At 35.8% G+C, this 14,116-nt stretch overlaps 2 protein-coding genes across 4 annotated transcripts; both read left to right on the top strand.

Annotated features, from left to right (window-relative positions):
• The first annotated feature begins 1,719 nt into the window (after window positions 1–1,719).
• Window positions 1,720–6,073, top strand: LOC132636789 (protein CfxQ homolog). Of its 2 annotated transcripts, none has more exons than XM_060353810.1 (7): window positions 1,720–2,085; window positions 3,688–3,798; window positions 3,919–4,017; window positions 4,110–4,220; window positions 4,299–4,587; window positions 4,917–5,056; window positions 5,144–6,073. In XM_060353810.1, the coding sequence occupies exons 1-7, from the start codon at window positions 1,948–1,950 to the stop codon at window positions 5,690–5,692; spliced, it is 1,437 nt and encodes a 478-aa protein (XP_060209793.1). In that variant the 5' UTR covers window positions 1,720–1,947; the 3' UTR covers window positions 5,693–6,073. The 2 variants fall into 2 exon arrangements, with proteins under 2 accessions (XP_060209793.1, XP_060209792.1); XM_060353809.1 differs by having other exon boundaries at window positions 1,723–2,085; window positions 4,299–4,602.
• An 891-nt stretch (window positions 6,074–6,964) lies between these two features.
• LOC132636788 (uncharacterized) lies at window positions 6,965–13,130 on the top strand. Of its 2 annotated transcripts, none has more exons than XM_060353807.1 (5): window positions 6,965–7,350; window positions 8,105–8,142; window positions 11,282–11,552; window positions 11,933–12,216; window positions 12,467–12,606. In XM_060353807.1, exons 1-5 carry the CDS (start codon window positions 7,069–7,071, stop codon window positions 12,498–12,500), a joined length of 909 nt encoding a protein of 302 aa, XP_060209790.1. In that variant the 5' UTR covers window positions 6,965–7,068; the 3' UTR covers window positions 12,501–12,606. The 2 variants fall into 2 exon arrangements, with proteins under 2 accessions (XP_060209790.1, XP_060209789.1); XM_060353806.1 differs by having other exon boundaries at window positions 6,967–7,350; window positions 12,603–13,130.
• Window positions 13,131–14,116: the final 986 nt, after the last annotated feature.

Below are 14,116 nucleotides of genomic sequence, written 5' to 3'. Positions count from 1 at the left end.
AGACTTCCAGAGTTGGTTAGCCGGTTTGGCTCACTTATGATATTGTCCGCATTCATGACTTAATCAAATATTTATGTTTAATATTATGACTTACTATATCATGCACTTCACGTTATATTTCCGCTCATATATGCCTCATGATGGTTCAGCAAGCCATGTGGTTCGCTCGGTCACATGCAGTCAGGCACCGAGTGCCGTGTTACGCCCAGGCCATAGTTCGGGGCGTGAAAATACATGTATACATGAGAAGAGAATAATTATTCAGCAAGAACGTGAAAAGCCAAAAGTGAACAAGTAAAAGTGCACGGAGAAAATAAATATGTGTCGGAGAATTAAAATTGAAGTGCATACGTGTATACAGGAGAAAAGAATAAATATTCAGTCCTATGATATATGTCCACGTGGGATTTATTAATTCTTAAAGAACGTGAAAAGTAAAAAATGAACAAGTAAAAGTGCACGGAGGAAATAAATAAGTGCATACATCTATACATGAGAAGAGAATAAATATTAAGTATTATGACATATATCGACGTGGAATAAAAAAGTGCTTAGTTAAAATGTACAAGTTATATAGCTTCTAGTACAAGCATTCATTGCGTGTATAATTTATAAAGCTTTTGTTACAAGCAGTCACAGCCGTGTTAGTCCCTCCTTCACACTTATATGTAACAGAAAATTTAGATGGACTTATTAACCCATATACTCCAAATTCTACCATTCTTTTCCGATTGAGGTTCAAACCCCTAACTCCAAAGTGCAAAATCAGGCGCTCAACCAACAAACCAAGCGGCATTTAGTGTCAAGATGTCATTTCTTTCGATATATCCTTTTATGCGATATATATGTTTAGTAAAAGTTAAATTTTTGATGAAGCGATGTGGCTTGACACGCCTTTGTTCAACGTGGGTTCGCCCCTGTCGCATAGCTGATACATGTATAAGTTATGAGGAAATATATGTATTATTTTATGCAGGATTAAAGATAGAATAACTAATACATACTCCCTCCGTCCCAAAAAATTTTTGCCTTAGTTTGACTTGTCACGGAGTTCAAAAAATAAAGGAAGAGTTTTGAAATGTGTGGTCGAAAATGTAGAAATGTGTGGCTATAAATTATATGATAAAGTTATTATTGTTTCTAAATATAAAATTGTGTTAATCTTTTTGGGACAAATTAATAAGAAAAGTTAGACAATCTTTTTTGAGAAGGAAGGATTAATAACTAAACCCTGCATAACTAATCTCTACATAAAATAATACATATGTCCCATCATAACTAATCTTTACATTATTAATACATGCATAAATCTGACCAGCTACCAAACGACCCCGAGTGTATAAAATATTGAGAAAATTACATGTATGTTAACTGGGGCAATAATGCTACAAAATTGACTCATTTTTTTAATTCTTACAAAAATGACTCAAACTTTTCTCTCTCTGCTCTCTCTCTCGCGCTCTCTCTCTCTCTCTGCCTTTGGATGTGTTTGTATATGTTGGTATGTGTTGATATAAGTGTGTATATATCTGCAAATATTTGTATATTTTAGACTATTTTTTGTAATATAAATTTTAAGCTTTTTTTTTATAACATAAGTAACCAACTTGTATATTTTTGAAACTTCTATAAAATTAAAGGCCAGATACTCCTATAAAAGGACAAAAGATAAAAGGTGTCCATAATGGTATCCAGCTATTAAAGCCATAAAATTAGGATTAAAAAATCACCGGCCACGGCTTACTAGATTGCTGTTTCCGCGTACGCAGTGCAGCAACTTCCATTCGCTTTCATTTCATTTCAATAATGACTTGCCTATGACTTGTTTGACAAAATTCCCCGGAGAAACTCAAAACCATTTTTCAGTTTTCATTCCACCGACACCATAAAATTCTGTTATATCTTTTACCTCTCCATATCTGAGAGAGGAAAAATAGAGAAAAGAATATGCAGAGGATACGAGATCAACGGTCAAGATCATCAAGAAACATAACAATTCATGGATTAGCACAATCTGGTGATGTTGTTGCATTCAAAAAGTTGCTTAATGAGAACCCTTCTCTTCTCAATGAACGCAACCCTGTTGTACGATCTCTTTCTCTTTCCCTCTCTGGCTTTATATATCCCAAATTATCTGTCGTGATTTCTAAAAATATATGTCATTAGTTACTCCCCCGTCCCAAAAGATCATCTTACTTTGATTTGACATGGAATTTAAGAAATAAAGAATAGTTTTTAAATGTGTGGTCCAAAATAAGGTCTCAAGTTAAATTATTCCTAAATATAGAAATGTGTTAATCTTTTTCGACAAGCTAATAAGGAAGTTAAGACAAAAAAAAATTTGGGACGGAGGGATTATATTTTTCCCATATCGCGTTATTGTTGTTGAAGTCTTGAAGACTATAAACACCTGAATTATGGGTAATGTTATGATTGTTCAAATATCAATGGAGGGTAAAATAGTTTTAAGAAAAACCCTTCTTATTAATGTTTCTCAAGGGGTGGGTAAAAGAGAATCACATCAGATAATTTGAGACGGAAGGAGTATTTCTTTATGTTTTTTATACTCGTGCAAGAAGTGCTATATGTACGAAATCTTTCTAGGCTCTTGCATTTCCATAAATGGTAGTGTTTTCATAGCTAGAACCATAAAGGTGATTTTCCCATCTGTCTAAGCCTTGACAGAGTTTGTTGGTACCTGTGCTGGTGGAAGTAGCAGGTTCCCCGTGTCGAGGTGGACAAGATGGCCCGGACACCATGATTATAGGAAAAAAAAAAAAAAAACATTTGTCGGTTTCATGTATGTTAACACGTTTTGGATAAAAAATGTTTTTTAAGGCAGGTAATTTTGCACATAGAAAATGTGTATCAAGGAACCCTTGGTTATATGGTAATGCAATTCCAGTTGCATAGAGAGAGTATGTTTTAGTAATCGTCTAGGTTATGCTTTATGTATGCAATTGGGAGCTGAGTTCCAACCTCCAGCAATTTGGGGTAAAATTAATTGTGACAACAATGAATATAAAGAGGTTAGATATTAACATCAGCTTAGAAACATTGGAATAATAATAATATTCTTATGCATATTGGCTATTAAGAAAAGAGGAAGATGCATAAGGATATCCTTATCATTCTCATATGCACAGCCAGAGACAAAATCAGTTTGCCCGTGTTATACATTTATATTTGTCATTGGATTTAAAAAAGCTTCTTTCATTTTTTTTCTACGTTCTGTTGAAAATCAAAACGTCCATGCAAACACATAATAACACAGTTGCTTTGGTAGATGGGTGGGATGAAGGTTAGCTAAATGGTTATTTGGAGTGTAGTTTGTGACTGCAGGTATGGTATATCATGGTCAAATGCTGATGTATATCTTTTTACTTGGAGTTATGTCCTGCACTTTATTGTTTCATGATATTGATGTTAATTGGATATATGGAGTTAAATTTGAGGCTAATACAAGTAGATGCTGGGGTTATAATGTTGCTGACCTTTCTTCCTTTTAAGTTTCCTTGGGAAGTTCCTAGAGGGAGGGAATAAAAAAGGGTACTGATGGTTTTATAAAAGTTTCGAAGAGTTGGTTACTGATCTTGTTTACCTCGTCATAGTCTTGTGAAAGCTAGATTAGATGATTGCTTGTGGAAAGTATTTTCTTTATATTGTTTGCTACCTTTCTCGATGCAGATGGTGCAGACGCCTCTTCATGTTGCTGCTGGTTATAATAATGTCGAAATACTCAATTTTTTATTTGGTTGGCTGGGCCCAGAGAAGGTGGAGCTGGAAGCCAAGAACATGGTATGTGAAGGAATCTATCAATTGCATATAGTTGGATATCCTTTTGCAGCTGACTGGACTTTGTCACCTTTTTAGCTTTTGCTTTCTTGTTTTCTGGGGTTAATATTCTGTGCATTGCAGTATGGAGAGACCCCATTACACATGGCAGCGAAGAATGGATGTAATGAAGCAGCAAAAGTGCTTCTTGCTCATGGTGCTCTTATTGAAGCCAGAGCCAATGTGTGTATATTTACTGCTTTAGTTGTGATTGGACCTTTAACATGTGCTTCTCAATTTGTTTTAATTTTCATTTTTTATGTGGCTTTTTGTAGAATGGGATGACTCCGTTGCACCTTGCTGTTTGGCACTCACTACGAGCCGAAGACTATTCAACAGTAAAGACATTGTTGGAGTATAACGCGGATTGTAGTGCTGAAGATAATGTACGCTAGATTCCATTTATTCAATTAGATCCTGTTCCTTTTCCGGTCATTGCTAATTATGGAATATATGAAATGCAGGAGGGCATGACTCCTATAAATCATCTCTCTCAAGGCCCCGGAAATGAAAAATTGCGAGAACTCCTCCAGCGGTATCTTGAAGAACAAAGAAAACGTAAAGCCATTGAGGCATGCAGCCAGACCAAAGCTAAAATGGATGAACTTGAAAATGAATTATCTAAAATAGTGGGGTTAGATGGACTTAAAATGCAACTCTGCAAATGGGCAAAGGGGATGCTTTTGGACGAGAGGCGTAAGGCCCTAGGGCTTAAAGTTGGTGCAAGAAGACCACCCCATATGGCTTTCCTAGGTAACCCTGGAACAGGTAATCAAGTTTATATTACAATTTATGACGAAAATATCTTAGTGATATGTTCTAAGTCATCAATCATCAGAATTTCAACTATTTTTTCCAATACTGTAAAGTACAATGTTCACCTGGTCTATTTAAAGGAATGGGTCGCATACTATTAAACGGAAGCAAAAATATGAGGTGAAAAAACTTATAAAAATAAAGTGCATTACGTTGAATACAGGATGTGTTTCACCTTCTTTTTACCCATTGATGTATGCCTTGCAAACTTGTGTTTGATTTCTTCTAGGTTGATTTATTAGATTTTCGTGATTGTACTATTACAGGAAAAACTATGGTTGCTCGAATACTTGGAAAATTACTTCATATGGTGGGCATTCTTCCCACTGACAAGGTGACAGAGGTGCAGAGAACAGATCTGGTTGGTGAATTTGTTGGTCATACAGGGCCAAAGACAAGGAGAAAGGTAAGCTTTCTGTGACTCTCAAGTTTTTGCACATTCTCCCAAAAATATTTTGTTTTCTAGGTCACCAAGTCTTGAGCAAATATGCAGATCCAAGAAGCTGAAGGGGGGATTCTTTTTGTTGATGAAGCCTATCGATTAATACCTATGCAGAAGTCGGATGACAAGGACTATGGTTTGGAAGCACTAGAGGAGATAATGTCTGTTATGGACAGCGGGAAAATTGTAGTAATTTTTGCAGGTTACAGTGAACCAATGAAGCGTGTGATCACTTCTAATGAAGGTTTCTGTAGAAGAGTAACAAAGTTTTTCCATTTCGACAACTTCAGTTCCGAAGACCTTGCCAAGATTCTTCATCTTAAAATTACCAATCAAGCTGATTGTAGCTTGCTCTACGGGTTTAAGTTGCATCCTTCATGTAGTGTCGATGCTGTTGCAGCACTTATCAAGGAAGAAACCACTGAAAAACAGCGCAAGGAGATGAATGGAGGTCTAGTCGATCCTTTGCTAATTAATGCAAGAGAGCATTTGGATTTGAGACTTAGTTTTGACTGTATAGACTCAGACGAACTACTAACAATTACTCTGGAGGATTTAAAAGTTGGTCTTCAATTGTTATCGCAAACAGGAATAGCTTAGATCCGACCTCTTTTTGAGCCAAATACAGCATGGAGAAACGAGTTGCCACAGAAGTTATAGTACGTTATTTTGTGCAAGAAAGTTATAGCGATTCTGATATATTGGTACCATCGACCTTGGAATGGATATTAGCTAGAGGTAGATTATCTCTCGCATATGGCAACCTTGTATTAGTTAGTTCATAGCATTTATTCTTGCTTTTAAATATCCATTTAAATTCTTTATTTTACTTAGGAAATTCTTTGTGTTGTTTGTTATAGGTTGGATGAAAATTGTTGCACTAAACTGCTACAGAAATTGTATTCTTGTAATATTAAGTACTGCCTTAAACTTAGTACTCCATTTCGTCAAATGAATTCAAACTTCATTTGGTTTTTTGTAGTCACTGCCTTCAATTTTTTGTTATATTGATTCTCCAAATATTACGTCTCAGAGAGAGAATTGTTCTCTCATTTTTTTTTTTAGACGATAGAGAATTATTCTTTGAGGAACCTATAAGTTTCATCACTAGCTTCTTCACAGTTTCTCAGTCAGAAAATACTACAATTACACCTTAAACCAAGCAAATTGAGATCGGTTATATGAATTTTTACTACCTATATCAATCTAACTAAGCTCTGCCTTTGCGTAGAAATTACTAACAAATTTTCCTAAAAAAGGAATTATAAGAAAATGACCATGCAAATATTTCTTATATGTTATTCAATCTCTTATTATAAAAGTAATTATCTCGTCGAAAAGACATAAAATTAAAAATAAATAAATAGCTAGAAAATCAATTGACCCGGTATGGGAAATGAGTGAACAAATCTGTTCTAGTTTAAATTCATTTTTTTGCGCCGATTGTCCTTCATTTGGGGTGGTCTTTAATTTTTGTCCATCAAATTGGTAGTCTTAAGTTTTGCCCTTCGCCTAATATTCGAGGCTGTGGGTTCGAACCTTAGCTCAGTAAAAAAAGAAATTCGCAAGGCAGAATTTTGCCTTTTGAAAGCAAAACTCTGCCTTGCGAATCCAAACTCTGTCTTGCGATTTTTTTAAATATTTTTGACTGAGCGGGGGTTCGAACCAGAAATCAAGAGATTTTAAGCGAAGGACAAAAGTTAAGAACTACCAATTTGAGGGACAAAAATTAAAGATCACCCCCGGCGAAGGGCAATCATGCAAATTGTCCGTTTAAATTTGTGATTTTAAATATGCTACGTATATATATATGTTATTAAAAATAAAATGAAAATTTTAAAATAAGTTTTTAAAGAATATGGAGTGAAGACTTTGCGTGCAAAACAACCACAACCCGAACCAGAAAGCAACCAGAGTAACAGATTTTTTCACCTCACCATATCCTCTTCTTTCTTTCTCTCTCTAGAAAGAGAGCTATGGTTCAAAATTCCCTCTCTATACTCTCTTCAATTCCTTCAAATTTCACCTCCGATTCCTTTTCCTTTCGGCGATTTCCTCGTTTTCCGAAACTCAACGTCTTTTCGAGGCAGTTATTAATCGATAACAACAATGACTCACCAGAGCAATTCCTTCAGAATAATTCAATTGCTGATTTCATGAGGTTTAAGAAAGGCACAAACTCCGATGCGGAGTTGCAAACCGCTGTCGTTACTTACCGGAAGAAGTTTCCGTGGTCGATACTTCAACCTTTTCTTCAGGTAAATTTTTTTCTCTCACTTGAACCTTCTAGAAACTTACGCTACGTGGCAAACATTTAGACTGTGTATATAAGAATGAAATTTCATAAATGGCTATAGTTTAGAGCAGCTACATTTCGCGCATTTATGAAACGTAGCTACAACTGTTGTATCAAGTGGTTATTAGTTGTATTAGCGAAAGAGCTGTATCAGGCATATTGTATCAGCTGAAATCGTGAGAAAGAGTTGTATCAGAGCGAGCTTATAGCTACATTTCGCAAATACAGTAGGTACGTTTCGTAATTTGTTGAAACTATTGCTACGTTTTGTAAATAGGAAAAATTACGCGACGTGGAAAATATTTAGACTGTATTTACGAAGGTTGCTATAGTTTCAAAAACTTATGAAAAGTAGCTACTGTGTTTACGAAATGTAGCTATCAGCGGGGAATGCAATATGCGCTGATACAACTCTTTCACGCGATTTCAGCTGATACAGTATGCGCTGATACAACTCTTCCGCCTTATACAACAATTGTAGCTACTTTTCGTAAGTACGCAAATTGTGGCTACATTTTGCAATTACGCTCTAAACTATAGCTATTTATGAAGTTTTCTCTACTATATATCATATATGAGTATATATGTACACACAGATAGGTTTTACCTTGGACATAGATGTGAATCTTATTTGCGAAATGATTCAATATTTGGCTACATTTTGGAAGTTCATTGTTCGGAAGTTTGATTATGATTTCAAAATTCTGATTGTGTAGGTTGATTTGGTGTCTACAATACACATCGCTGATAAAGAGTAAGTTCAGTCTCTCAATATCCAGAAAAATTATTGAGGAGCTTGATGTTATGTTGATAAGAAGTGAGATTATTTCTGTTACTAACTTTGCTATAGAACATAGATTGATTAAATGTTAATGCATCATCAATAAGTTGAAGAAATTAATTATGTCTTGTGATGGTTACCCTTGAACATGGTAGTGTCTATGTTTTATGTGAAACTTCAAACAAAGTAGCAACCTTTTGTAAAGGTTGACGCATGAGACATATGTGGGGATTGGAATTGCATATGATAAACAGTTAGTTATAAGGTTGCACATCTCAGTTTGTATGAAGAAAAAGTAATAGATTGGATAATGTTGCACATTTCTGTTGTTACTATGGTGATGGATAGTATCCATGTCAAAGTGGTAAATCGTGTTCCCCTATATTTTCAGAGTTTTGCTATGCATTTAATGACTTTAATATGGAGGTGAAATTGTGAATATTCTGTTGTTAAATCTACTTGTCCCATCGTGTGATCATTTGATGAAGGATATCCATATTCTCCTTTTATGATTGTTATGTGGATGAAAAAGAAGCCATGGCTTGAGCTAGACAGCAACAACAGCAAAGTCTCAGTCCTCAGTTTTTGTCACCTATATGAATCCTCACTATCCATTTTGCTAAATTTGAAACTTCGAGAACACTAGTAGTTCTATACATTTTTTACTAACGTACGAATCTCAATTAAGATTTAAAAGACTCTTAGCAAACATTGAATCTAACTTAAACTTACCAACATGACTAAACCTTAATTTGAACTATTTGCTAAGTCTTGATGAATTTCATGGGATAGGCAACTTCTTTCTATGTGCTTTAGGTCCATCTCATCCCTTTTTATGCTTCCAGTTATTATGGATTTACCACTACGAATCGATGCAATTGGAGGTTACATAGGACATGAAAAAACCATCTCAAACAACATTCTCTATATCGAGAAGAGGTCTGCTTTATGTTCTATTGAAATCTAATCCAAAAAGAGCCTTTTCGCTTCCTTTTCGTACATTAGATCATTGAGCATAGGAAATCGATATCAGATTATTGGGGCCTTAAAAGAAGAATGGATAGTTACAACTACAACTATTCATACTGGGAATTTTAACCTATTTTTGTTTGTCATTAAAAATCATGTCAAACAAGATTCTCTAATTCCGGGAGAGCTCTGCTCTATGTTCTATTGAAATCTGTCGAAAAGGAGCTTTTTCACTTCCTCTTCTTACATTAGATCCTTTGAATGTAGGAAATTGGATATCAGATTTGTTGGGGCCTTAATTAAAGAAGGATGGCTAGTTACCACAACAACTATTCATACTGGCAATTTAGTCCTACTTGTGTTTTTCCTTCTAAGTACGTATTTGGATGTTTCTGAAGAATATGTGTGCTGTTTGTACCTATTTTCGAATGTGAATATTTCTAATCTTGTCTAACCATCGTGTGATCACACATCCATCTTAACATATGCATATATCGACACTAGAGGTCCATCATTAACTCCCATATTACATTAGTGGTCTTAAAAGAGTTCTATAGAAATTGCCTTCCAATTTGGTAGTTATCCTCGTATGGCAGAACACTCCAGTAGTACTCACTTATCGAAAATAAAGATACTCTAGTAGCACTTCTCCATTTCAACTGTCCTTTTTTAATTTTCTGCGTTACGTCTTCATCTATCGTACCATTATCTTGGAACATCAAATCTAGACATCTGAATTTTTGCCATTTTGGAAGTGTAATCCCTTGTAATCTCTTCTCAACTTCACTCTTACGTTGGTGAAACTTGCATCATAGATATTCTGTCTTCCTTGTACTTATTCTAAAACTCTTATTTTGTGTTCTTCGTAGTTTGAGCTTTTGGTCAACACTCTCACTAGTTTCGTTCATTGGCACATATTTTCTGCACAGAACATCATCTTTTGTACTGTTAGTTACCTTATCTTTAATTAGGGTAGACTAATACATCTTCATGCTTGTCCATCGATTTCTGCTATTTATTGTTTTTGTAGTTCGATTATGGTATTAATTCATGGTACTTATGGCTCCTTTTTATTCAGAAAGTTTTATCATGATTTTTTTAGTATTTTGCCATTGCTTGTTTACACTGATTTGAGTTGCCTGTCCTTGTGCCAAGGGTCTACCGGAAACAGTCTCTCTACCTTCCAAGGTAGGGGTAAGGTCTGCGTACACTCTACCCTCCCCAGACCCCACTTTGTGGGATTTCACTGGGTATGTTGTTTTAATGCATACTTCATGCAAATCTCTAGTATAGACCCATGGTTATAGGAAACTTCTCTTTATCCTACCACTGTTTTCATACTTATGATGCTCCACCACAATTTCTTTGTCACATTTATATATTTGATGTGGATTCTTCCTTCTCCAACACACACAATACATTCTTTCGCACTCTATAATTTGTTTTTTCGAGGTTAATAAATATCATGTGCAGATCATCCTATCTCTCCCTATAAATTCCCATCATTCTTCTTAGTCATGAATGCTCTTGTCAAATTGGTAATCATCCTTTCCATTGTCAAACTGCTTTCACTAAAAGTCCTAATTGCACGGGGTCCCTGTTGTGGGAATAAGTATGTTCCGGGATAGTTGGTTTATTGGCACTTCTGGTTGCAATTTCCTCATACTTTCTCACTTTTTGAGCCAATAGTTTTACATTTTATTGTTTCCCCGCAAAACTTTGCTTAGCAATTGAGTAATCAGTGTCAGTTGAAGAATCATGCTAAGGTTGGTTTCTTAACCATATCACAAGATAACAGTGTACACTCAACTTTGGCTGGCTATTCTATGATCTGTCTGTTCATCGGAAGGATTTGATAGAACTAATCATCTTCTCGATAATTAAATAATAGTTCCATAATTAGTTCATGAATCAGTTTTTGTATGACTCTGATTGCTTACATACCATAGCTTCTATCTTGATTCTGTCTCGTATCGTGGTTATTCAATTCTATTTTCTTAATGCTTTATCTGTATCTTGATATGTATTCCTGATGTCAAGTATGGTCCATGGGAAACATCTTACTTACCTGCTATTTTTGTATCATTCTTTTTTGATCTTGTCTGACAGAACAGATGAACTTGGATTGATATTGTATTTGCAGGTACTTTGCCGCCCTACAAAAGGAACTTGAACCATATGATTGCGTTCTCTATGAGATGGTTGCCAGCAGAGAGAGTTTAGAGAGCAGAAGAAGTCCTATTTCTAGAAAGAAACTAAAAAGTTCAAGATCACGGGGATTTAATATTATTGGATTCATCCAACGGCAGATGGCTAGATTTCTCACCCTTGATTTCCAACTAGATTGTCTTGACTACGAGTGTGAGAATTGGTACCATGCGGATCTTGATTTTGAGACCTTCAAGTTACTCCAGGTACTCTATATGATAAATTTGCTGCTAAGTCCTATACTTGTTAAATGAATTGCTGATTATTCAGGATGTTCATACACGATACACTTGTAGCCTCTCCCTCACTTCCCTTTGTTTATTTCTCGTCAATTTGAGCACATGACAGTTGATTTATATGTATGTTCCTTTGGTAGGGGTTGAACGTTGTTTCATGTGTATGTACATATGCTGCATGTATGAATAAATTATTTATAATTTTGTATATTAGACCAACATTTCTAGTTTTCTCTTTTTAACGTTCCATTTTTCTCTTTCTTTTGTAAATTTTTTTCTAGTTCAAGTATATATTAATATTCTGCCTACATGACTTGAAGATCTCACCGTGTTATATATAAACCTTTCAGCTTGAAAGAGGCGAGAGCTTCTTCACGTTTGCCAGAGATATGACAATAAGATCAACAAAAGCACTTGTGCAGCCTACAATCCCAGAAGATCTTGACCCTTGGAGATCCAAACTTCTATGGGCTTCTCGGGTTCTGCCTATGCCTCTTGTTGGACTTCTTATCATTGGAGGTGTTTGTACAGATGTGAAAAGCCAACCATCTGAATATCCCGAACTAGAAGCGTTGTCCAGACTTGATTTTGGTGCTGCAATGAAAGTCTTCCTGGCAAAGCGACTAACATCTGAGTAAGTTGTTTGGTTTGCAGCTGGCTCGAATATTTTTATTGTTCTATTTTCTTTGTAGATTAAGATTAAAAATGAGATGAAGAAAGCACCTCCATGAAAAAAGCAAAAGAAGATGCAATAGGCCCCTTTTAATTCATGAATGCAAAAGCTCAGGTCCATAGTCTAGGTGTTGCGTCGACGGAAAGGATGCTTCTTCAGATAATCGTCTTCGCTCAATGCTAATTTTTGCTTACCTTTTCCTCCTATGTAGTGTGTTTATGTCTGCACAGCCGGGTGTCTGTTGAATGCTTACAATTTTCATTTAAGCTCGAGGATTGTTTTGTTCATGCTGGATACTGCCTCTTTTCATTTACAAAGATAGTTATGCCTGCCCATTATACATGTAGATTCACACAGATCACAGCTGATGTAGAGGCGAAATCTGTCATCATCGGAGAGAGAAACAAAGCTGCATTAGAAGCACTTCAAAGAGCTATGAACGAGGGTCATAATAAGATTGCTATCCTTTATGGTGGTGGGCACATGCCAGATTTGGGACGGAGGCTGCGAGAAGAGTTTGACCTTGTCCCTTCTGAGGTACAGTGGATAACTGCCTGGTCCATCACAAACCGCAACCTAACAACGAATTCACTTCCTTTGTTGAAACAAATGGCAGAAGTCTCAGGTTGGCCTCTAAATCGATATCAGACTTTAGCCCTGCTAATTTTTTCTTCTGTTCTTGCATTGGATCTTTGGTTTTGGGAGCTCTTCTTTGGTACTACAGCTAATTGGATTTCCCAAGTTGCAACAGACATTTCTCAATATGTTCATATGCACAATTGATGTAATTAAATTTATTGAAACAATTGGGTCAATAACGCCTACTGTACATACTTCAAGATTCTACAGTATATTTGAGAACAGTACTTTCCTCTTGGACTCTAGCTTTAATGGTTATTTATCACTTGACATTATAAGGTTACACATGGAACTAAGCTTTGTTCGTTTTGTGTTCTAGACCTTCGTAAAATTGCTACCATTTGAGAGCTAAGCTCCTAAGGTAAACCAATTAACATTAGTTTGGACAAATGCTCGAAATGAAATTGACCTGAAAATTGAATGTCATGAAAATGTTTGTTTTCCCACTTGGTATCCGGTATCCGCTATGGGGCCTGATTAATCTGGATTTGCGGCTAAAGTCCCACATTATGCATAAAGAGCTCCTTACGAAAGTCTTCATTTTCATGGCTCGAACCCAAAACCTCTGGTTATGATTGCACAAGAATCTTTCAAGTTGTCCATATCCAGTATCTTTGTATGCTAAAATCTTTACCTATGAGCATTTACCCAAGTAACTTTCAGCTCTAAACAGTAAACTATTATGTTGCTTGGCATCTATAGTCTATATCCGTACAACAACTGTAGATTATAGGGATGGTGGGTGCGTAGAGTTCTTTATACTATTCAATTGTCTCATAGTTTTCACTATATATGCACCTCAACTGTATTCTGTTCTTTGTTAATTATAGCTATATGTCATTACTTTATTAGATACGTTGCAATAAAGAGACTCTGATTATTATTCCACTACCCCTCTTGCCCTCCCCCAAAGGGGATATATAAGAAAAGAACCCAACCTACTGTGTAGAGAGGAAGATCAAAATAGGGCCAAACAACACTGCATAACAAGCTGTAGAAGCTGTCTAATAGTAAGAAAGGTAAATGGTAAAGAGTGTTTTTAAAACTGCTTAAACTGAAATTACATATGTAAACAGAGAAAGCACACCAAAGACCTCCATAGACAACAGCCCTCTCACGGCTTTAGTTGGTAAAAGTGTAGTACGTGATATCAAGAGCACGTCACGATTTTGAAATATGTAACAAATAAAGGTTTGTTAAGTGTAGAAGATAGAGGGACGGA

Source organism: Lycium barbarum, chromosome 4, assembly GCF_019175385.1.
Source record: "Lycium barbarum isolate Lr01 chromosome 4, ASM1917538v2, whole genome shotgun sequence".
NCBI lineage: Eukaryota > Viridiplantae > Streptophyta > Magnoliopsida > Solanales > Solanaceae > Lycium > Lycium barbarum.
This window is presented reverse-complemented; position numbering and strand designations above follow the sequence as displayed.

What these genes read in the sequence shown, in the direction of transcription:
- LOC132636789 (XM_060353809.1), top strand. Translation starts at nt 1,948, where the DNA reads ATGCAGAGGATACGAGATCAACGGTCAAGATCATCAAGAAACATAACA. An exon ending in TTATTGAAGCCAGAGCCAAT is followed by an intron (nt 4,018 to 4,109) that starts GTGTGTATATTT and finishes GGCTTTTTGTAG; the next exon opens with AATGGGATGACTCCGTTGCA. An exon ending in GGCCAAAGACAAGGAGAAAG is followed by an intron (nt 5,057 to 5,143) that starts GTAAGCTTTCTG and finishes GCAAATATGCAG; the next exon opens with ATCCAAGAAGCTGAAGGGGG.
- LOC132636788 (XM_060353806.1), top strand. Translation starts at nt 7,069, where the DNA reads ATGGTTCAAAATTCCCTCTCTATACTCTCTTCAATTCCTTCAAATTTC. An exon ending in TACTTCAACCTTTTCTTCAG is followed by an intron (nt 7,351 to 8,104) that starts GTAAATTTTTTT and finishes CTGATTGTGTAG; the next exon opens with GTTGATTTGGTGTCTACAAT. An exon ending in GCAAAGCGACTAACATCTGA is followed by an intron (nt 12,217 to 12,602) that starts GTAAGTTGTTTG and finishes TTATACATGTAG; the next exon opens with ATTCACACAGATCACAGCTG.